We start from the raw sequence: 22,013 nt of genomic DNA, 5'->3' as shown, positions 1-22,013 counted from the left end.
AGGGAAGCCCGACCACAGGATTCTTTAAAAAGCCTAATTACTAGTACGTTTCCTCCCCTAACATTTCATATGTGTCTGGCACTGTGATGAGTACTTTATAGGCATTGTTTTTATTTCATCGTTCCAATAATCCAGTGTGGTGGGTACTATTATTATCCCCATTTTACACAGGAGGAAACTGAGGCACAGTCAAGTAGCTTGCTCCAGGTCAGACAACTTGTAATGGGTCTGGGATTCAGACGGAGCTCTCTCTGACTCCAGGGAATTTATTTTACAAAAAAAATCTACTTTATATGCAGTTGTTTAGTAGCACATTCACCATAAAAACGGAGTTTCAGCTAGCATCGAAATAGGAGCAGTTTTTCGTTTTTCACAGCAGTGAGTTCACTGCCCACGAGTAACGGGCCGCTTGGGAAATGTCGCCACATCCCGCATGTCTTGAAGAGGGTAGCAGAGTGATGCGGCTGGCGGCCTTGCGGAGGAGCTGAGTTAGGTAGGCCTGTGTTTACAACGTGCCAATGGGGGACGTGGCGAAAAGCGTTGCCACCTTGCCAAGGGCTTCGGTCCCCACGCCCCAAGGCTTTAAGGGAGGTGCCTCCAAGGTGCAGTCTCTCTTTGACCAGCACCTGAAGCTGCAGTGTCAGCCTTGAGAGGCGCTCCTGAGGCAAAGAGCAAAGGAGGTGGGATTTGTCTTAAGTCTAGAGCTCTTTTCAGGGCCCAAGTACCATCCATGCCAGCCCATTGGAGTCTGCTGGCAGGACCAACTGTGCTTTCTGTGTGAACTTGAGCTTAGCTGTGCTGTGTCTCACTCAGGCATGTAGGTTTCTATACCCTCAAGCAGTAAAACCCTTGTCACTTCTTGGAGGTATTTCAAGGATTGAGGTTCAGGTGGATTGAACTTTGGGTAGCATTAGTCCTTTCTCCTGCTGTCCAAAATTGGGCATTTGTACCTGCTTCCTTTTTTTTTTTTTTTTTTTGCGGTACGCGGGCCCCTCACTGCCGTGGCCTCTCCCATTGCGGAGCACAGGCTCCGGACACGCAGGCTCAGCGGCCATGGCTCACGGGCCCAGCTGCTCCGCGGCATGTGGGATCCTCCCGGACCAGGGCACGAACCCGTGTCCTCTGCATCGGCAGGCGGACTCTCAACCACTGCGCCACCAGGGAAGCCCTGTACCTGCTTTCTTTATGCAGAAATTAATCATGAGACTCCAGCAGTATAACTCTTTTTGGCTAAGTCTCAGATCACATTGGTAACACAGGGTCGTCTTCGCGTAAGTGGGTTGGTTCATCAATGTTTGCTGCCAGAAAGAGGGCCAGGTGTGCATCTTCACAGAGCCCCGCCCCTCTTCCCTTCGCATGTGGTTCCTTTCATACTGGCTGGGGCTAGCCTGCGCCGATGGGCTGGGACAATTTGCTGTTAGCAAGGAGTTGCCACCTCTCCCCTTGTCCACTGTCGATTCCCAACTCTCATCTTTCTGCTTCAGATCACCCAAGCAGTGACCTTGATATCAAGATATCGCATAGCTCAGCAGTTTGGATCTGAGCTGGCAGGTTAAGACTGTGGACTTAGGAATAAGGCTGAACTTGGATGTGGATCCCAGTTCTGTTACTTAACCTGCTCTGTGGCCTTGGACAAGCTGCTTAGCCTCTCTGTGCCTCAGTTTCTCATTGTGGTACTAATACCTCCTGGGAGGGTTTTTTGTCAGGGTTAATTGTGTTAATCCTTGTAAAGCACTTAGTTCAGTGCCCAGCAAACAGTAAGCACTCATTGTGGTATATTATATTGCTGTTTGGCCATGGAGGTGGCCAGTCCTGGACTACTGCGTTGAGCTGCTCCCTCTGGCAGCTGGTAGAAGTCCTAGGTCATGCCGCTATCAGCTGCAGATTACCAACAATGACGCCGCTTTGCTCCTCCCTTCTCTAGGTCAACGTCATCCCCGTCATTGCCAAATCAGATGCCATTTCTAAGAGCGAGCTAACAAAGTTCAAAATCAAAATCACCAGCGAGCTTGTCAGCAATGGAGTCCAGATCTACCAGTTTCCTACGGATGATGAAGCGGTGGCAGAGGTCAACGGAACCATGAACGTGAGTGGGAGTACAGGGCTTCAACTTTCTGGCCATTTGCCCTTAATTATTATTATTTTACCAAATAGCAGTCAGACGTCACCATCCATCTTAGTGTAGTCAGCTTTCATTATCCGAGTCTCAGGGATTCAGACCTCTCCTTCCACCCTCCTCTCCGATGCCACACTGGTCTAGGCCAGGCAGCCCCCGTGGGACTGCCGGCAAGGCAAACGGTCCTTGTCTCTGACCAATTGATGCGGCGAAAGAAGGCAAGGCTGAAAAAGCTGGCTGGCTTTGGAGACTCGAGGCTAATCTGTACTCAGATAATCAAGCCCTTTGCCCCTGGGACACATAGCCTCCAATTTTTCTGGTGACTAGAGAAATGTTATTTTTAAATTTCAGGGTTACGCTTTGCTTTATTAAGTGTGAATGAATTGAAGAAAAAAAGCGCAACCAACCGCTTTGCCATCTTTCCTCTCACTCCCGCACTCCCCCTTCTTTACAATGTGTTGATGCTGTTGCTGCGAAATCGTCAATGTTGTGATTTCAAGGAGACAGATAATAGCTTGCAGAAAGCCTCTGCTTTGGGAACAGATTTCTTTTTCTCTGTTGAGAGGCATCGGTTTTTCCTAATGACATAATGCCTGGGTATAGCCAAACTCAGGAATGCCTTGTAATAAAAGCCATTTTTAGAAAACGTTCCTGCTGCCGCCACCCCCTAAGTTATCATTAGAGCGTCAGCTGCCACCTCCTATGAATCGGCCAACAAATTAGCATAGCGGGGCAGCAAGTCACTGTCTCGCCTGACTTCCTGCCCATCAATACACCCGAGATATGTTTGTGATGAGAGGTCCCTCATCATCTTTGACAGAAATCTGGCCCAAGGGTAGAGCTGTGTGGATTGTGGGAGGTGGAGTTGTAGCCTCTCTGACCGGTCATGAGCATTAAAAAACTAAAAAAAAAAGATTAGTGTTTATCCTCTCCCGCAGTCAGGGCGTTTTGATGGAAACTAGCTTCTGTCATGATGAGAAAACCTGAAAGGGTGCCTAGTCTGCAAGAAAATTGGAGCCTAGAGAGAAGCGTCACCAGGCACTGATGTCTGGAAGCGCCTGGTCACCTCAGAACAGCAGGCCCCATAGATACCTTCTGAACGTGGATTCCATAAGTCACTAGGCAGCTTTCAGGCTTGTGGTTTGCTTTGCTAAGGACAGATAGGGGCGAAGAGTCCTCAGCAATCTCAGGGCATCACACAAAACGACCTCTGGCTGCATTGTGGGTCAGGAGTGGCAATCACGTTGGGCTCTGCTCTCGACTTAGCTCTGGGCCCTTGCTTGGAGCTCGGGCAGCCTTGGCCTCAAGGTCAGAAACTTCCCGTGCTACGAAGCAGCAGTCCTCAACCATGCTGTTTTGGCTGTGAAGGGGTTCTGGGTCCTTTCTTACATTAGTCCAGTGTTTCACTTTGAAAAACTAAATTTGAGTGGATTCCGGGTTAGCCCTATAACAGCGTCACTCAGCACTCATTCCCTTGCGTTCCCCCAGGCTTTTTTGAGTGGGAAAGACGGGTGGCTCACAGCTAGCGTGCCTGGACTGGGCATGTGCACGGGAGGGGGCGTGCATGTGAACGCTGTGTGTTACGTGTGTCGTGATGGGGGAAGGGTGGGGAGTTGCTGCTATAAAATACATACACAGGATTGCTGAGCCTGCCTGCCACTGGAGCAACTGTGTCAAACTGGGTCTTCGGACAAGCCGTGCATATGAAGCTGCACCATCGGAGAGCCGGGCTTAGCTGGTAGGAGGAACGGGTGCTGGCCTCTCAATTCTGAATTTGACTCCAGCCTCACAGCCTCGGCCACCCCAGCCAGTTGTCATGGGAACTGGATTGGAAGAGGGGAAGAAGCCTCTTGCCCAAGTGCAGAAGAGCCCCCAGTCATCCTGCAGCTCCCCACTAGGGATTTTCATGGCAGGAAATGAGAGTCGTGAGGTCTAGCCTTCCCCTGGGCTTCTGGGTGGCTCTGAAAACCCTTATTTCAGCTTGAGGCGAAAGAGAAGGGAGGGAGAGGTCTTGTTGCGTGCTCCTTTCCACCTATGCTCTGAGAGCTCTCAAGGTTGTAGATTTTAATGCTTAAAATTGCTATGTGGTTCAGATCAAATGTTGTTCTTTGAATGCTTCAGATCATGGCCAGGGACCAGGGACTAGGCCCAGTTACTCGACTCGGCTCAGTCAGTTGACTGCCTATGAGGTCTTGGGTTTGGCCCCCGCAAAGGCATTTGGGCCCAGTGAGAGCGCGTGGGTGACCGGGAGGGTCACAGGGAGACCCATAGGCACAAGCCTGTCTCCTGAGGCAGCAGTGCCGTTTCCATTGTTGGCACATACTTCTGTGGGCATCACCACCGAGGGTTGACTTGAGAGAATCAGACAATTCTCGGTCACCGGTAGGAGCCTAGAATGGAGGCCAGCATAACCGGCAGAACGACTGGGAAATACTGTCCCCCTGGGAGGAAACCACACCCACTCGGGGTATTACCAGATGAGAGATAAACAGTGGTCCTGACACTCTATTTCACGAGGCTTAGGGGGATGGTCATCTAACCTCCCTAGTAGAATGGGTGTCGTGGAACCAGAATACAATAATCATGCCAGTTGGATCATCAAACACTTTAAAATGTACCGAGAGGAATTTAAGGTACGTATGAGGCTGCAAAGGTAGTGAGTCTGGGAACAGACTCCCGGGAGGAGGCTTGGGACTATCTCCTGGTGGAGTTTTCTGAGACTGGGGCATCCGAGGTCTCTTGGGCGAGAGAGGGTAAAACGGAGTCCCCTTAGGAACCTGTCCAGGTTTCAGCAGCTGCGCCATCTTGCATCTTCCCTCTCCTCCCTGGGCCCACACATACAGAGTATCAGCCCTGGAGGTGGGGTTGGTTGGAGGGTTTACCTTTTCCCTGCTCTGCTCGACTCTACTCTGGTTTTCAGAGCCATCAGTGTCTCAAGAGCAGCATGGTTAAAGCTGAGCTGACTTCCAGCCCTGGGTGGTTGGGAGAGGCTGGCAGCTACAGCGCGGTGTCCTCACTGCTCCCTGGGAAGATCTGGGCACGGGACTTAGGGACCTGGGCAACTCGGTTAACTTTTCTCTGCACCAGTTTTCCAAATCACGAATGGGGTTTATACTAACCGCCCTGTAAGCGTGTAGTAGAATCAAATGAAATCTGCCTGGGAGCACTTGGAAATGATATCCTTGCATATACTTATCAGGACAGACTTTGATGCCAGTTGCAAAGGAGTGTGTGTGGGAGGCCTCGGGAGCCCTCTGGAGCTGCCGTGGCAGGGGCTGTGTGTTTTAGAGTGGGGAGGGATAAAATGACAGCAGTTTAAGGAGGAGGGAAAGTAAGTGACCCTGGCATTCTAACTAACAATGTCTTTTGGAGATAAAAATAACAGTCCCAAGGGAATACTGACATTTTTTTTTTTTTTTAATGCCTTTATTCTCGTCTTGGATTTTGTTTTCTTTTTTTGCTCTTAAGCCCAGAGAAGTACTTCCCACTTCACATGCCCTCCTCCTCCATCACTTTCAGCCGAGAGCCCAGGATGCGTGAGAATGATGCAACATCTCCTCCCTCGGTCTCGCCCTCTGCCATGGCTGCCCCTTCGTGTGACTGAAGCTTTGGGCTGTCTGCGGGAGGGGCAGCCTGCAGGCAGCCTTTTCCTTGAGAGTGTTTGGGGGTGGATTTGAGGCTCCCGATGTGTCTTGGGTCTCTGAGGGGGAATGAGTTGTGTCCAGATGACCCCCCCTGCAAAGCCAGCTGGCAGAGGTCACAGACGCTCTGGCACTTAGGCAGAGTTTTCAGGATTTCATTGCCCCCCATCCCATGCTCTATATGTCGCACGCCCAATGACCCTCGTGATCGGTCCCCTACTGGGACTGATGAAACATTTCCCACCTCCACCCATCACCCACCTTCCATATCCATAACCTCATCTTTCCCTCTGTCCTCTGTCCGCACTTCGGGGACAGCCGTTGAAGTGGGAACACCTGAGATGATCATTGGAGAGCAGCTGAGAGGGGGTGAAGGGGGAGCTCCTTCAGCTGGATGGCCAGGCACCTCGGGGGGTTAGCAGGTGTCCTGGGGCTGAGCTCCTGACTAACGCCTGTGTTCCTCCACTCTGAAGAACATTCTTGGGGTGCAGAGTTAGAGGAGAATGGAAAGGAAGGGTTGGCTGTGAGATCAGATTTCAACTGCCTCTTACAATCTGGCCTTGCATGGCCAGTTCACCCCCAGGGTTTAGAGTGTTCCCCTCATCTGCTGCTCGAACCCCCCAAAAGGGAGTGGTAGACCAGCAGGGGTGGGCTTTGAAGTCAGAGAGACCTGGATTCCGCCCTTAGCTCTGCCTCTTACTGCGGTGTGGCTGCTGGCAAGTCATTTAGCCCTTCCGGACTTCAGTTTCCTCTTCTATAAAATGGGGATAATAAGAATACCTACCTCCTAGTGTTGTAAAGATTCAGTGAGATAATGCAACGTAGAGCACCTGGTACGTGGGAAACAGAGCTGCTGCTAATGTCAGGTCCATAGCTCCCAATCCCGTTAGTACGATTGCTACTACCTACTCTGTGAAGCCTGCTTTGACTTCCCACGGAATTAGCTTCTCCTTCCTCTGAGTTCCTCCAGCCCTCAAGCCTCTGTTCATAGTCTGGACCTTGACTGTATTATCACTGTTGGTGCGTCTTTCCCTTACCACACTGTGCACTTGCCAGGGGCAGGCTCTGAGCTTTTTCGGAGTTGTATTCTTCTTAATGCCTGGCACATAGTAGGAGCTCAGTAAATATTTGTAGACTGGATGAGTGAGCAAGTGGGTCAGAATATCTGAGATTGAAGCCTGTTTCTCCAAGCAGGCTAAGAAAGCTTGTTCCAGTGGACTTGTGCCTTCTCTGTAAAGCCCTTTTGGCTAAAACTCCACCCAGGATCACCTGGTTTGTAAACAGTATTTATTCAGTGCTTCCATTTGGCCGGTGGTGACTCAGACTTCTAACCTGGCTGGCTCCCTGTGGAATGGGGTGCAGTGCCGGTGTCCCAGGTCCCACGCTACCAGATGGGGGTGGCTGCCTCTTCTCCAGGCCTCGCTCCTTGTTACCCCCCTCCCCTGCAAGCTTTTGTACTTTTCTTTCCTCTGCTATTCCTGTGGTCGTGCCACTGCCATTCAAGGAGTATTTATTAAGCACCTACTGTGTACAGGGCACCAGACCATACACTTGAGCCCTTGGGCATATTCTGTCTTATGTGATTTGGGGTACGTAATTCAGTCTTCCCCAACCAGAGTGTAAGCTCTCCGAGGGCGAGATAGTGTGTCTTCTACTCCTTTTGCTTCCCGTACAGCCCCTGACACAGAACCCCGCACAGGGATGGGCACGTGGGTAAATGCTTGGGGACTTGACTTCTAGGCTCAAGAGCTCAATGCGAGCTCTTGCTCTGGGGAAGGAGTGTCCATCTCAGTCAGCAGTGTGGTCTCTGTATGTGCCTATTCTCGGCGCTGTCACACGCCGGGAAGGGGGGGCAGTGATCCCAGCCCCTTGGTTCTCCTTTAGTCTCTCTCCACACATAGCCCCCCTCATCCCACTCACCTGCGCTCCAAAGGCTCTTCCCCTCGGCAACTGTGAAGACTGACCAGCTGGCTGATCTGTGTATCTGCTTATTATTCTGCTTACTTACTGTCTCTGTTCCCTACGCACTCGGCCGTGTCCTTGTTACCTTCGATTGTGAATTTCTGAACAGCAGGAGCTTGGACTAGGCCTATTCTCCCTACACAGCTCGGGAGCTTAAGAAAGGTCTCTTGATAATGGCGACAGTGAGGGACACTGCAGCTGGAGCGCTGGCGATGACCAGCAGCTGAACTGGGGGTTGCTCAGTGCCTTTCCTCGGAGTTCAGAGCTTTTGTCTGCCTCCCGTTCCAGGCCCACCTGCCGTTTGCTGTCATTGGCAGCACAGAAGAACTGAAGATAGGGAACAAGATGGTGAAGGTGCGGCAGTATCCCTGGGGCACGGTGCAGGGTGAGTGAATCTCCAGGAGGGGGGCTGCGCTCAGGGATCCCCTTCTGTCTGTCTCTTTGCTTGTCCTCAGCCCCTGTGTGACCAGTCCCTAACTTGTCCCCAGTCTGTACTCATTCAGCTTGGGCCTCAAACATCCGTAGGTGTTGCCAGCAGGCAAACTCTGGCTCCACACCTGGATTCTCTGCGGTGAGCAGGCTCTCTTCGTCTGTAATGGAGAAAGCATTCTTAAAACAAAAATGAATGTACTTGGAGTAGGGTAGGAAAGAGTGTGTGAGAAAGCACGTGTACTCGCCTGAGTGTACCAGGAGACCGACAGCAGTGTCCACAGCAGCACTGTTCATAATAGCAAATAATTAGAAACAAGCCAGACGGCCATTAAAAATAGATTGGGAGAATTGTGGAATGTTCAAATAATGCAATATTATTCAGCAACGAAAATGGATGGACTTTAGTTACATCTACAGCAATGCATCTCAGAAACATAACACTGAGCTGAGTAAATCATAGAAGACAGGCCGTATGATTCCATTTATATGGATTCCAAAAGTAGATAAAACTAAACTTTAGGAATTCATGCATAAGTGGTAAAACTATAAAGAAAACCAAAGGAAGGATAAATCCCCAACTCAGGCTAGTGGTTAAGTCTTGTTGCAGGGAAGGAGAGGCATGAGATCAGGGACTCAAAGGGACTTCTAGGGCCCTGGTAACGTTTCACCTGGGCCATGGATACATCGGTGTTCTTCTTTTTTTTTTTTTAAACCTTTAAATTGTACATTTCAAGCACTCTTTTGTATGTATGATTATTTTGCAAATTAAAAACAGACGTATTGCCTACGGGCTCAGGAAATTTCCTTTTGTGGTCTGCCTGACACATATTATGTGGTACTAGTCAGTTCAGTGGATAAGGCCCAGGACATTGCCATGGGTGTACGAGGTGTCTGGTCCTCCGAGTCTCCATCCATACGCTGGGTGGCAGACGGCAGGGGCACCGTGTGTGAGAGGGTGGCTGGTTTACTGTAAACTCATTCCGGCCACTGAGCAAACAACCAGAAGCTGGTGGGAAGTTGTCCACATCACATCAAGGGCTGGCAGGCTCTGGGGCACGCCAGACATCCTCCGGCGATAGCTGGCTTTGCCGCGGGTAAGGACAACGCTGGTCATCAGAACCATGCTAGGTTTTGGTCTTCTCTACCATTTGGGTCTGGGGATGCTCCTCCCAGAACATTTGCAAATGCTTTCTGGACCAACAGTCCCACCCTGGGAGTGAATTTTGGAGTCTGAGAGACAGGAACCTGAGGTGAAATGAGGAGAAGCTAGCAGACGTGGTCCCAATGACATACTCGGATTCAGACCACCCCACACCCAACCAACAAAGGGGGTTTTCCAAGTGTTTCTTGTAAGTCGGAGTTCGTGGTTCTGTTTGAGTGAGACAAGCCATGCATTGTCTGGGCCTTGCAGGGCCTTGGAGTCACTCCTTGTGACTGGCCATCAGGGACCACTCTCCAGGGATGGAGGAGGAGATTGTCCTGAGGAGTTGCCTGACTTAACGCTGATATGTTCTATGACAGCGAGGGGCTTTCTCCCAGAGGCAATGTGTCTTAGGCAAAGGGGTTATGTGAGCTGATTTGGGCTTTGGAAAGATTGCTCTGATGACCGCAATGCAATATGCTGCAACCCTGCCCCACCCTGTCATCCCCGTGTCCCTCCCTGTCCCCACAACCTTCTCCCAGACCCGTGAGACAGAATCTGGGGTGACTGTGCCTGTTCATCATCTCAGATGCTACTGTCCCCATGTGGTCAGGCCACATCTCTCCATTCCAGCAAGGTGGAGCCATGCCCGGAGACACGTGCCAGAGCACTGCTCGTGACCCGAAGTCCCCTTGCTGGGATCGGGTCTACACCTCTGTCCTTCTTGGCCACTGCCCCAAACGCAGACCTTTGCCACACTCTTTTGAGGAGGGAGCTTGTTCACTCAGGCTGGAAAGTGGGGCCCACTCTGTCCTGGTCATCATTGCTGCCATCAGGCCATTATCCACCCTCTAAAAACACCTCCTTTGAAGCTTCTACCATACAGATGGGCCGCACCTGTGGTCCACATCCCTCCTTGTCACTGTCATCTATTGATGTCCTAGTTCTTCTCCCTTATTCTTTGGACTTTGGCGCCTGGTCATAGCCTTTGTCTCTCCTTTAGAGGACCTGGATTGCAATCCTAACCCTGCGACTTCTAGTTGTGTAACCTTGCCTGACCTCATTGAGATCTTGCAAGGATGAGTCCCTTATCTGCCTGATTAATTCCTAGCCTTCCTTCAAGAGTCATCTTAGGGGTCTGTCATCTCTTTGTTGAAGCCTTCACTCTCCCTGGAGTTCTCAGGCCCCCGGGCTTTTCTGGGTTTTTGTTGCACCTTGGCTATATACCTCCATGTTGGTAATTTTTGCATTGTATCATGTTCTTCCACTAAACTGGAAGCTCCTACAGGCAAGACTCCATGTTTTTGAATTTCCAGTGCCTCACACAATCCTGGGAACAGAAATTCTGCAAGTATTTATCAGATGGATGGTTGAATGTGCATTTGCCATCGTCCTAAAAGTGGTGCGGAGCAAACATTCCTGTGAATGTCTGATGGGTGAATTTGGGTTGAGGTGCTAATGAATGTCTTCTTAGATATTTTTACGGTATTGCAGTTTTCCATTACTGTCATTCTTGTAACTTTTCATTTGCCTTTTTAGTAGAAAAGCCAATTAGGAGGCAAAATTGCGAGCTCTATATACGCAGATTGAAAGGCGATCACTGTTAGACATTTCCCGTCTCATTTTGTCCGTTTCTGCTTCTTGTGACCTTCCTTTCCAATACCCCAACCACTGCTGTGCAGTTGAAAATGAAGCCCACTGCGACTTTGTGAAGCTGCGGGAGATGCTGATCCGGGTCAACATGGAGGACCTCCGGGAGCAGACCCACAGCCGGCACTATGAGCTGTACCGCCGCTGTAAGCTGGAGGAGATGGGCTTTAAGGACACCGACCCCGACAGCAAACCCTTCAGGTACCTCTCCCACCAGCCCGGCCCAGCTCAGCTCAGCGCACACGATGCAGGGCGGGGCGGGGGGGCGGTGGGGAAGCCTCGCCCTGGAGAATTCACAGGGGAGGTGAGACACGGGTGCCCAGACCTGGAGCCACAGGGCTAAGTCGCTCGCCACTTCCACTTGCCCGTCCCTTCTCTGCCTTGGTACACCTGCCAGGGGGAGCTGTGGCAGGACGGGCTTGGTAAGCATTGCTGTCCTGCTTATAAGGGTGGGGGCAGGGAGGAGGCCAGGGGATGGGCGAGGCCGGTTGTATCGCCGCCACAAGCATTCACACGGCAGCTGCGAGCCCTGAGCCCGGGCCTTGTTCCGCCACGTGGCAGTTTGTGTCTGGCCACTGCCCTACTTTCTACATCAGGCTCCTTCTGCTCCGTCGGGTTTCCAGTCTGTTCTCTAGCCCCCTCCCTGTTATCAAAACCAGATGGGACCAGGCAGCAGTCATTGCACAAGTGTTGATGAACTTCTGGCTCTTCAGTCGCTGTCCTTAGTGTTTGTGTTCAAGGGCAAGTTTTGTTTTGACCACAGGATGTTAATAATCATTGACATTTCAAGTCAGAATCGAAGATGCTTTCAGAGAAGAGGAATGTTTTTGAAAACATTGCTTCAAATGCTTTCAAATAACTATGCTGATGGGAGCTATATGTTTAAGTGTTTGATCTAGATGCATGATGTGTGACGTAAGCCCCACATTGTAAATTACCACGTGGTGTCCTTTATTGGAGCTCAGGTCCCCTTTCAGGAGCTGTCAGGCCTCGATAAGCAAGTTAGGGGGATGCTCGTGGGATAAGATGGCCTTCAAATGGCCTCTGAGATCCCACAGTACTTGTTCACAGCAGAAAGCCAACCTGGGGGCAAAGCATAGCCATTCCTTTGGGGATGCCTGGTTCTGGAGGGGCGAGTGAACGCCCCTTTCATGGACAGGGGCTGCCGGAGCCCCTGGAGTTGGAGGAAAACATGCTGGTCTCTCTAGTGGGCGTTGCCTTTGCTTTCTCCCTCCTTCCCTTCCGACAGCTTTAATCTGCACCTGCGGGGGAAGAGGTGTCGTCTAGTCTCCTCCCCTCCTAGGTCGGCTCCATCCTGACTACCACCATTTCCCACGTTTTTGCCCTCTGCACGTTTTCTCTGCTGGCTCCTTTCCATGTTGCAGGCAGACATTCTCATCCTAAAGAAACTCTCCCTCACCCTGCTCCTCGTCACCAGCCTCCGCCCTGTCAAGGAGTTTGGCTGTGATGGGAAGGGGAAAGAATTGTTCCGTATTTACTGGCTTCCGCCTCCACTGCACCACTGAATGCAGACGCCTCTCTCCAAGGTCAGCAGTCACATACTCACGGCCAATTCCACTGTGGCCTCTGAGTCCCATCTTTTTGTAGTCTCAACATAGCATTTGATACTCGTCCCCTCTGCCTCCTTCCCGAAATTCTCTCTGCCGTTGGCTTTTCTAGCACTGGTCTGGCTGGTTTCAGTCCTGTCGCGTGCGCTGCTACTCCTTCAAAGCCTCATTGACAGGTTCATTTTGTTCAGCTTCTTCCTTTCCCCGTTCTTTCTGATGGCCTCTGCTCTTTTCACTCTCTATGTTCTTTGCAGCTGGTTCGTTCTACTCTCACAGCCCTAATTACCACCTAGAAATAGATTACTCCTAAGCTAACATCTTACTTTTGAGCTCCAAACCCAGTGATCCCACTGCTTACTGGATATTTTCACTTGGCTGTCCCATAGAGGATGTACCTGAAACTCAAGCTGTCTCAAATTTAATTCATCTCCTTAAACGTACTCCTTCTCCAGTGTTCCCTGTCGTAGTACATGGCACCACCATTCATCTGGTTGCCCAGGTCGAAAAACCAGAATCATCTTTGACTCCTCCCAAGTCCTGGGAGTTCTGCTTCCCTCGCTTGTCTCCCATTCCCACATTCCTTCCCAGCCCTTGACGTTAATTAAGATCCTGTCATTTCTTACTTGGATTGTTGGAAAGTCCGTCCTTCACACAATGCCCAGAGCGGTCTTTCCCATTTTCAAACTGTATCAAGTCAGCCCTGCTTAAAACATCTAAGTCTTAACATGGCATCCAATGCCTGCTCTCTCCTGCCACATTCAGGAACCTCATCTCCCACTACTCCAGCCAGGTGTGCCATTCCTTCTCCACATGTGCCCTTCCACAGGCTCCCCTCTTCGGAGCACACATCCTCTTCCTGTTCACCAGGCTAACTCCTATTTCTTTAAAACTAAGTCCAGGCCGGGGGCAGGGAGACTTAACCCAGGCATCTCCCACTAGACTGTGAGTTCCTTGGCAGGCACAGTGGCTGTTGGCTCTAGATACTGAGTAACTAGCATGGTATCACTTATTTCTGTGTCCAGCACGTGGTGGAGTCTCATCAAGTGTTTGTTGAAATCGTCCATCAATGTGATCAGTTTCAGATATCTCTCGGGTTCACTGGGGTGGCCCCATAACCCCGCAGCACCCCGTGACCCTGCTGTCACGTGCCAGTCCAGGTGCCCATAGCTCTATGCTTCTGCTTTTGCACGTCCCACAGAATTGAGGAAGAGAGGGTGGGAGAACCCAGGGAGGATCACTGGGCCCAGTTTTCAGTGAACAGGAGCCATTCCAAAGGCAGGGGAATTAACCTGACCATGTTCGCAGCTTACAGGAGACGTATGAGGCCAAAAGGAATGAGTTCCTAGGGGAGCTCCAGAAAAAAGAAGAGGAGATGAGACAGATGTTCGTCCAGAGAGTCAAAGAGAAAGAAGCTGAACTTAAAGAGGCAGAAAAAGAGGTAAATGTGAGCCTGCGTGCCAGGTGGGAAGGAAAAGGAGGCTGAACTTGGGCAAGACAGGGGTTCCTGCCCCAAGAGAGCAGCTGGGGGAGTCTTGCGGCCTCCGGGCAGGAACGGGGCGCAGCATCTGTCACCGTGCCTTGGCTGGCACAGAGGAGGCTGTGAGATCTGTGTCTTCTCCATCCCTCATTCCCCAAGGTCGGGATGTTTTCTCATTCTCTGTTACTTAGTTCACTAGAGCCGCACTGTCCCATATGGTAGCTGCTAGCCCATGTAGCTATTTAAATTTAAATGAATTGAAATTAAGTACAGTTTAAAACTCAGTTTATAAGTTGCATTAGCCACATTTCAAATGCTCAACCCTCATGCCACAGAAAGTTCTATCGGGCAGCGCCACTCAAGAGTCAAGACCTGACCTAGCCCCTCGAGGTCGGGGGCGGGCTGATATTTCCCCCCCACCCCCACCCTTTCTGGGAGTTCGGAGCCCAGTAGGGACAGTTGATCACTTTCTTCGCAGTCCTGCTCCATCCTGCTTGCCCTGAGGGCCATGAGGAAAGATGGTCCCGGGGAGTCCTAGGTACCTTGCTGAATCCTAAACCAGTGACAGCTGCTGCATTTCCCCATCCACTTGAATATTCTATTCCATTTCATGCTAGCATTAAAGAAACATTTGTGCGGCTCTAGCAAGTCTTTAAACTAAGGCTTGATGGTCTATCTGGAGTTTTCATTACTTAAGCCGTGACTAATAGAGTAGAGTGCATTTAGCCCTCTAACCATTGCCTTGCCTCCAAGGTCCCACTACCGATTCCCCTACTGCTGCCAGATTAATTGGCCTCGGCCACAGTTTTGGTCACGTCAGCAACTGCTTCAGCTCTCTGGGCCTCGAAACCCATAAAGAAAGGAAGCACTTAATTACTTCCCAAGCCTCTTCCTCTTTTAATCTGCTGTCCGGTGTTATTGCCAAAGCCCATGGCAAGAGAACTGACTTCATTTCAGTTTCACTTTTCAAAAGAATAATATCACCCAGTACTTTTAGGAAGACAGGTGAGGGGATCTCAACGATAAAGAAAATGAATGAAAGGCCAGTGAACAAAAGCCAGGCGAAAGCAACTGATCAGCAGAGCTTCCACCACCAGCCTGCCCCAAGTGACTAGCAAAAGCTGGTTTACACAGCAGGTCTGTCATCCACCACCCCTTACTCAGTGACAGTCCCAGATACCTGGAGGACACGTGACCTCCTTCACAGTGTACTGTGAGTGCTGCAGAACCCTCCATTCCCTCCTGAATCCTCAAAAGAAAGTGAAATGATGCTTGGGCCGCTCTTACTATTCGGCGTAGTTTATCACATTCTAGTTTGTTACCACCTACACCCCTAGCTCTCTGATCCACTTATCACAGTGGCATGCCAGAATATTCTTGCTCTTCTCCTTTGGGTCTCTGGCTCTATTCAGGGCTAGTTAAGCCTCCCCTTGATCAAAGCTGAGGTTTCCGCAATCATCCCATTTTCTAAAATTCTTTTATCTCCTTCCATGTCCAAGAACAAGTCTTGTCTTTGACCAGCTTCGGCACTGCTGAAATTTTCTCTGCAACTCCCCATGATCTCCCTGATTGGAGGGAATAAGAAAAGGCAGGGACCCCTTTCATATTGAGAGAGATGTCATTATTTAATCATCTAAAGAATGAGTTGAAGGACTTCCCTGGTGGCGCAGTGGTTAAGAATCCGCCTGCCGATGCAGGGCAGGGGACAGGGTTCCATCCTTGGTCCGGGAAGATCCCACATGCCACAGAGTAACTAAGCCCGTGTGCCACAACTACTGAGCCTGCGCTCTACAGCCCGCGGGCCACAACTACTGAGCCCGCGCACCTAGAGCCCGTGCTCCGCAACAAGAGAAGCCACCGCAATGAGAAGCCCGCGTACTGCAGCGAAGAATAGCCCCCGCTCGCCGCAACTAGAGAAAGCCTGCGCGCAGCAAGGAAGACCCAATGCAGCCAAAAATAAATAAATAAATAAATAAAAAGAATGAGTTGACCTTGGGCAAACTCCTTAACTTCTCATACCTTCTATTTCCTTATAAAATGCAGACAATAACAGAATCTACCTCATAGGGCGGTTGTGATGGTTAAATGAGCTAATACATATAAAGTGCTTATAAAAGTCAGTGCCTGGCCTATAATAAGCACTCAGTAAATGTTCTATATTATCATTGATGTTATTTTTATCCATATGTAGTAACTCTGGGGACTCTTTTAAATAAAATGCTTGATTAAGCAGAATGCACGGTTCCCTGACCATATTCCGCAGCAGAAACACAGAGGTAAGATGGCAGAAGGGAACTATCCAGAACATGGTGCCCTTTGGTGCCATCATAGCCGTCCCTGGCAGAAATGGCTCGTCAGGTCCCAGGGTCCTGAGGGTCGCAAGCCTGCCCATCCCCACCCCACCCCACCCCCGGGCTCAGCTGGGATCTGCTCACAGGGGGTCTCCCCAAACTCCCTGTGCTTCCCTGCCAGCTGCATGAGAAGTTTGACCGTCTGAAGAAACTACACCAGGACGAGAAGAAGAAGCTGGAGGATAAGAAGAAATCCCTGGATGATGAAGTGAACGCTTTCAAACAGAGAAAGACGGCAGCCGAGCTGCTCCAGTCCCAGGGCTCCCAGGCTGGAGGCTCACAGACTCTGAAAAGAGACAAAGAGAAGAAGAAGTAAGTAGTGGGCTGCTCTGGGGCGAGGGCCTCTCTCCCCTCCTGCTCATCCCCTCAGGGCGGTGACCGAGGCCAGCTGTGGGCTGATCTCGGTGTCCCCACTGGACCTTCGGATTCCCTGAGTTTGGGGAGCTGAGAGTAGGGGAGGGTGGTGTGTGGCCCCGGAGGCCCAGCCCCTCTGCTCGGCCCGCTTGGGAAAACGCTGCAAACTCAAGGTAGGAGGAGAGGGGGGAAAGGGGGAGGAAAAGCAAAAGGAATGTGAGACAGGAGAAAAAAGAAGGGAGGAAACAATGAGAAGCTGCAAAGTTACAGGAAAGAGATGAACAGAAAGAAGTGCAGAGAGAGGGTAGCAGGAGCCTCTGGGCACCCTCTTTCCCCTGGGAGGCTGGAGCCTATCCAGCTCACAGGCCTCTGCTCGCTTGTCCTAGGTCTAAGGTGGTTCACCTCTCCGTGCCTGGAGACCCCCCCCCCGCCCCCCCCCCCCCCGCTCAGTTCTCGCGGCTGCGGCCAACAGGGTTCAAGTGCTGCCGCTGAAGGCTGCAACCTGGTCCTGATTTCTCACCCCTTCCAGTCCCTCCCTCTCGGCTGCTTTGTTGTTCCCAGCCTGGGGTACCGGGGACTTGGTGGGGAACCCTCAGGTGCTAGTACCCTCCGCGGGCACCATCCTCCACGCCGGGGATGACTGTACAATCCATCTGTCTCCCCTGGCGTTTGGTGAGGCAGGATAGCATGAGCTCTTGGTTACCATGTGGGTCAGTATCCCTGACCCAAGCCCAGGCCTTGCTTGCTGAAGTTATCCATCCCTTATCCCAGAACCAGCGAAGAGAAAAGCATTTCCGACGGGACCTGTACAACACCAGGAAAACATCCGGTGGTCCCTTGCGCTCTAGTTGTTTGTGCAGTGTGACCGGAGGAGCCCTCATTTGCAGTGTCAAGCAGTGTCCTTACTAAAGCGGCCCGAGGATCTGAAACATGTCCCTGGTCATTGCCTTCTGTTCTTAGCCACTTGTTGCTGGACTCAACTATTGGATATTTGCCGGAAGGCGGAAACATCCTTTCTTCTGTGCCTGACTTATCACTTAAGGGTAAAACAGTATAACATTTCACCAACAATAAAATACAACAGTAAAATAGCTTATATTTAAAGGCACTCAGTTTTGCCATATGAATATTCTTTTTTCAAAAGTGTAATTTGGGTATTTTCACCAATTAGTCCAGAGATTTTTTGTTACTGAATCTCACACTCTGTGTCAAAGTCACAGACTAACTTTTTGTGGTAACTTTTTACCTGATAGATGAAGTTCAGGTAGCCCGAGAAAAGCCTCTTTGGGCACACTGTATATTAACTGACTTGTGTTAGTTGCACCGGCAGGAATGGATTCCTATTTTTAAGATCAGAAAAGTCTAAATTCGTCTTCCGGCCTTCATAGTCCTGTGGTGTTTGTTAACTCAGTCCCTGAGGCAGTTTCACAGCCTGCTGGCAGGAATTAGGAGATTCATTTGTTGGGACCCCACTGACACTCAACTATAAATAGTCCCTATTGAGCTGTTCAGTGGAAGTTCCTCCCAGACCAGGCTTTCTCCTCGTTGCCCTCAATTAACTGACTGCCACCCCACCCCCAGGCAGAGGACCCCAATAAGGGATTGGGGTCTCTCCAGTCTCCAGGAATACCTGGAGTTGGTGATGGCATCCTTTTCCAATTTTGAGATGAGTGAAAACCTCACCGGCACGAGGCATCTCCAATTAACAAGAGAGCCTGACAAAACAGCCTGTCCTCTTCCATATTTCCAGATATATAAGTGGCCCCAGGTGTCGGCTTTTTATGTAATTCCCTGAACAGTTGGCTAACCTCTGGAAGACCCATCATTAGACCTGTGTCATTCTTGTCCCGTGGTGATGATGGGGCGGCGGGGGTTGAGGGCGGAAGTAGGGGTAGAAGCATTTCTTCTTGAGAGATGGTGATCGGATCTAATAGAGTCACATACTGAGAACTTCCTTTGGCTGCCCTTAAAGAGGTTAAGAAAGAGTACCGGTGTTTCGGGGGTCCCTACCAGCACACCCTCCCTTCTTCCCCTCCCCACTCCTCCTAATCTCCTTTGACCTCTAACTCTTCATTGTTTGTGTCAGCATAATATTATGTTTGATTCATAATATTTGATTTCTCCCCAAGCTCACTCCATCTTCATCAGCTTTTACTGTTTTACAGTTAACTCTGCTGTTTGCTGCATGCTGCATGAGACCCAGGGTCCCGGTAAGCTTTATTAACTCTAAATAGAACTGGCAGTGGCTTCTAGAGCACATCTCCCCAAATCCCACCCCCTGCCCAACACACGTATCTAATATCAAAGAAGCTGCTTCATTGTCCTAGCTGGTATTCTCTTGTGACTTATATTATGAAAAAATAGGCTGGTGTGATTTCAAGTATACATGTGGGAATGTTTGCCTTCCTGATTACAAGTGGGGTGTTTTCAGACTTTTGCTGCTAGAACAGCCAGGTAGCATAGGTAGATCCTGTGATCAATACTTGAAGTTTCAATTTTGGCCATTTTTTTTCTAAAGGCGCCTTCATGATTACTTTCAAAATTAACTGAACTGCTGTGACGAGGGGAACTGTTGAGTTCACAAGCCCTGTTCCGCAACGTCACGGTCAGCCTTGGCGCCCAGGTTTGGGAATGTTTTGAGCCAACGGAAACTTGCTTCTCTGTTTCCCTCTGGTGGCTGTTTCTTACCTGAGGGGTTCAAGTTCTCTAATTTCGTTTGGCCCCCAAAACTATAATAAAAGTGGAAGAAAATGAAGGTTCTCAGATATTATAGAATATTTAATTCTCCAAGTACCAGCTTCATGAACACCTTTGATAAGTAGGTAAGCAGGTAACCGTTGGTAAGATGGATTCCTCAGGGCTAGGTGTTGCGTCTGCAGGAGTGAATACAGCAGCCCCTGGCGTCACATAGTTTATACGTTGGTTATAGCGATGATTAAGCTGCTTCTGTCTTTTTAACTGGACTCAGGTAGTGAGTGGGGAGGAACATAAATATTTTAAATCTAACATAATTAGGCTTATTACCATTGTTAAACTTTACCATAGAAACTTTCAAGCAGGAACAAAAGAAGAGAGAGGACAGTACAATGCAGCCCCACGTACCCACAACACAGCCCCCAAACAACTGTCAACATACGCCAATCCTGTCTTATCTGTTGCTCCAAACCGACTGGATTACTGCAAAGCGAAACCCATATCATTTCATTTGCAAATACTTCAGCATGCATCTCTAAGAGCTCATGACTCTTAAAAAAAATAAATAACGACAACGCCACCATTATCACACCCCCGAAATGAACAGTTCGTTCACACAAAATTTCTAGTCAGTGTTCAGAATACCCCGGCTGTCTCATAAATGCCTTTTACATTTGGTTTGTTTGGGTCAGGGACTATAAAATATTGAGACTTCTCCCCACTCACCCATGGAATCTATGATTTAAACGGAGAGCCTGCTGTTAGTCACCGAACTAATTGCTGTAGCTACTGCCCTGGGGACTTCGGGCAGCTGGCAAAACATCCTACTTTCAGGCAAATCCCGAAGAGGAAGTCCATAGAGGCTTCTGAAACATAAGGCCCGTGAAATCGGGCCAAAGGAAACAACCTGAAAAGAACAATGAAATGATTTATTGTCTGGCTTAAAAGCAAGTCTTGGAGCCCTGTTAGCTGACTTGAATGAAACAGCAGGTTTCCACCTAGGAAGACTCACAACTCCGAGAGTGTCTGTCCGTGGCTGCAGTCCCAGTGCCCAGCACAGAGGCCGACACTCAGTTCATGTGTATTTTCTTTGGCCCCCCACCCCATTTTCAATGAGGACAACAGGAAAGTTGCATCCTGTTCAGTTAGATTTCAGTTAATGAAACCCGAATTAATGCTCTTTGACACAATTTGGTTCAGCTTTCCCAGAGTAAATCATTGGTGATGGCCATTGCTAAAATGAGTCCTGGCAAAACTATAATTAAAGCCATACTTTACAAGTGAGAGGCAATTGGCAAACAGTGGGAACAGCCAACCCCGACCCTGAGTAGGTTGGCTTTTTCTGGCATGCTCCTCGCCAACACACCACAAAAGCAGTTCCAAACCGAACAGGGGAAGGAGGCCTTGGCTCCCTGGGGTCTGAAAGCGGCAAAGGCAACCCGTCCATCCCCCAAAGCCCTCATTTCAGGGGTGGATCACAAAGGCCACCCCTCATTAACTAGAGTGCAGGCAGAGTGAGGCTTACTGTTCCTTGCTGGTTTTGAAATGGCTTGAGGCACTGCTGGCAGCTGTCTGCAATTGCAAGAGAAATCCTTCCTCTGTGACCGGCACACAGTTGCAGGTGCTATGTCTCAGTGGTTGCTGGCCCCTTGACCCTTGGTTGGGGGTGCCCAGTGCACGGACGGTACACACATATCAAAATACTTCAGCCTTCCCGTGCAGCCCAGGACATAGGCTGTTGCAGTGTTCAATAGGTTTCTCTTCCCCTAGGAAGTAGACAAAGAAGAAAAATAGAGCTGAGCATTTGTATTACATTTTCATGCTATTCAAAGTGTTTTTCCATATGGTACCTCATTTTCACATTACAACAGTCCCGTGAGGTAGAGGAGGAAGGGCTAATCTTCAGTTGACAAGATGAACAAATGGAGGAGTGGGGAATTTAAGAGACTTGCCAAGGCTCACATAGCGAGGAACAAGAACGCAAAACTCCTAGTTCCTGGTATACACTGCCATTCACGTGAGTGTGTGTGTGTAGGTGTGTAGGTGTGGATGTATTCACTCTGACTGTACAAACATACTCAGCATGTGCTTTTAACTGTCCCTCCCCAGTATCTTTATTTAATGAGATAAATGTGTTCAGGTAAAAAATAACCAGGGGCTTAGATCCACAGGCAAGGAGTTCTCAGGGGCACTGTGGCGTGAAGGAAAGAGTCTTGATCAAACAGCCAAGGGATTCGGGCGCTGCGCCTCTTGGTTGTGACTCTTTCTCTGTGACCTCAGGCAAGTCCGTTGGCCTCACCGTGTTTCTCAGCCTCCTCATATGTCAAACTTGCGTCCCAAGGATGAAGTTTAAATGGGAGAAAGTTCAAAGTGCAGTGTGAACACAAACCAATAATGGATCTCCATAGTTCAGGTTTTCAGGTGACTGTGGTCGGACCCTAGTGCAGAGCCCAGTTACTGCCCCCAGACACGTCTCGAACAGATCTTGCCCCAGGGGTACCAGGTAGTGGACTGGGACTCTCCGAAGGTGAAACCTCTACCTCCTCTGCTTTCCCTATGGGGCGAGGCACTCAGTGGCTGAGAGCCTGGCGTGCTGTGCCGTGGCCCAAGGCCACCTGGAGATTTGC

General features: G+C 50.0%; 1 protein-coding gene across 10 annotated transcripts in view; it reads left to right on the top strand.

The window, feature by feature from the left end:
* Nucleotides 1–22,013, top strand: part of SEPTIN6 (septin 6) — a 67,944-nt gene that overhangs the window by 41,322 nt on the left and 4,609 nt on the right. For 5 of the 10 annotated variants that reach the window (XM_032620996.1, XM_032620997.1, XM_032621003.1 and 2 more), the window contains 6 exons: nucleotides 1,925–2,086; nucleotides 8,008–8,104; nucleotides 10,975–11,143; nucleotides 13,816–13,948; nucleotides 16,460–16,650; nucleotides 17,464–18,844. In XM_032620996.1, the coding sequence (XP_032476887.1) occupies nucleotides 1,925–2,086; nucleotides 8,008–8,104; nucleotides 10,975–11,143; nucleotides 13,816–13,948; nucleotides 16,460–16,650; nucleotides 17,464–17,557 (846 nt within the window). In that variant the 3' untranslated portion in view covers nucleotides 17,558–18,844. The other 5 variants (XM_032620999.1, XM_032621001.1, XM_032620998.1 and 2 more) reach the window with 3 other exon arrangements.

Source organism: Phocoena sinus, chromosome X (assembly GCF_008692025.1).
Source record: "Phocoena sinus isolate mPhoSin1 chromosome X, mPhoSin1.pri, whole genome shotgun sequence".
Classification (NCBI taxonomy): domain Eukaryota; kingdom Metazoa; phylum Chordata; class Mammalia; order Artiodactyla; family Phocoenidae; genus Phocoena; species Phocoena sinus.
The sequence above is the reverse complement of the archived record's forward strand: the minus strand, read 5'-3'. Positions and strand labels throughout refer to the sequence as shown.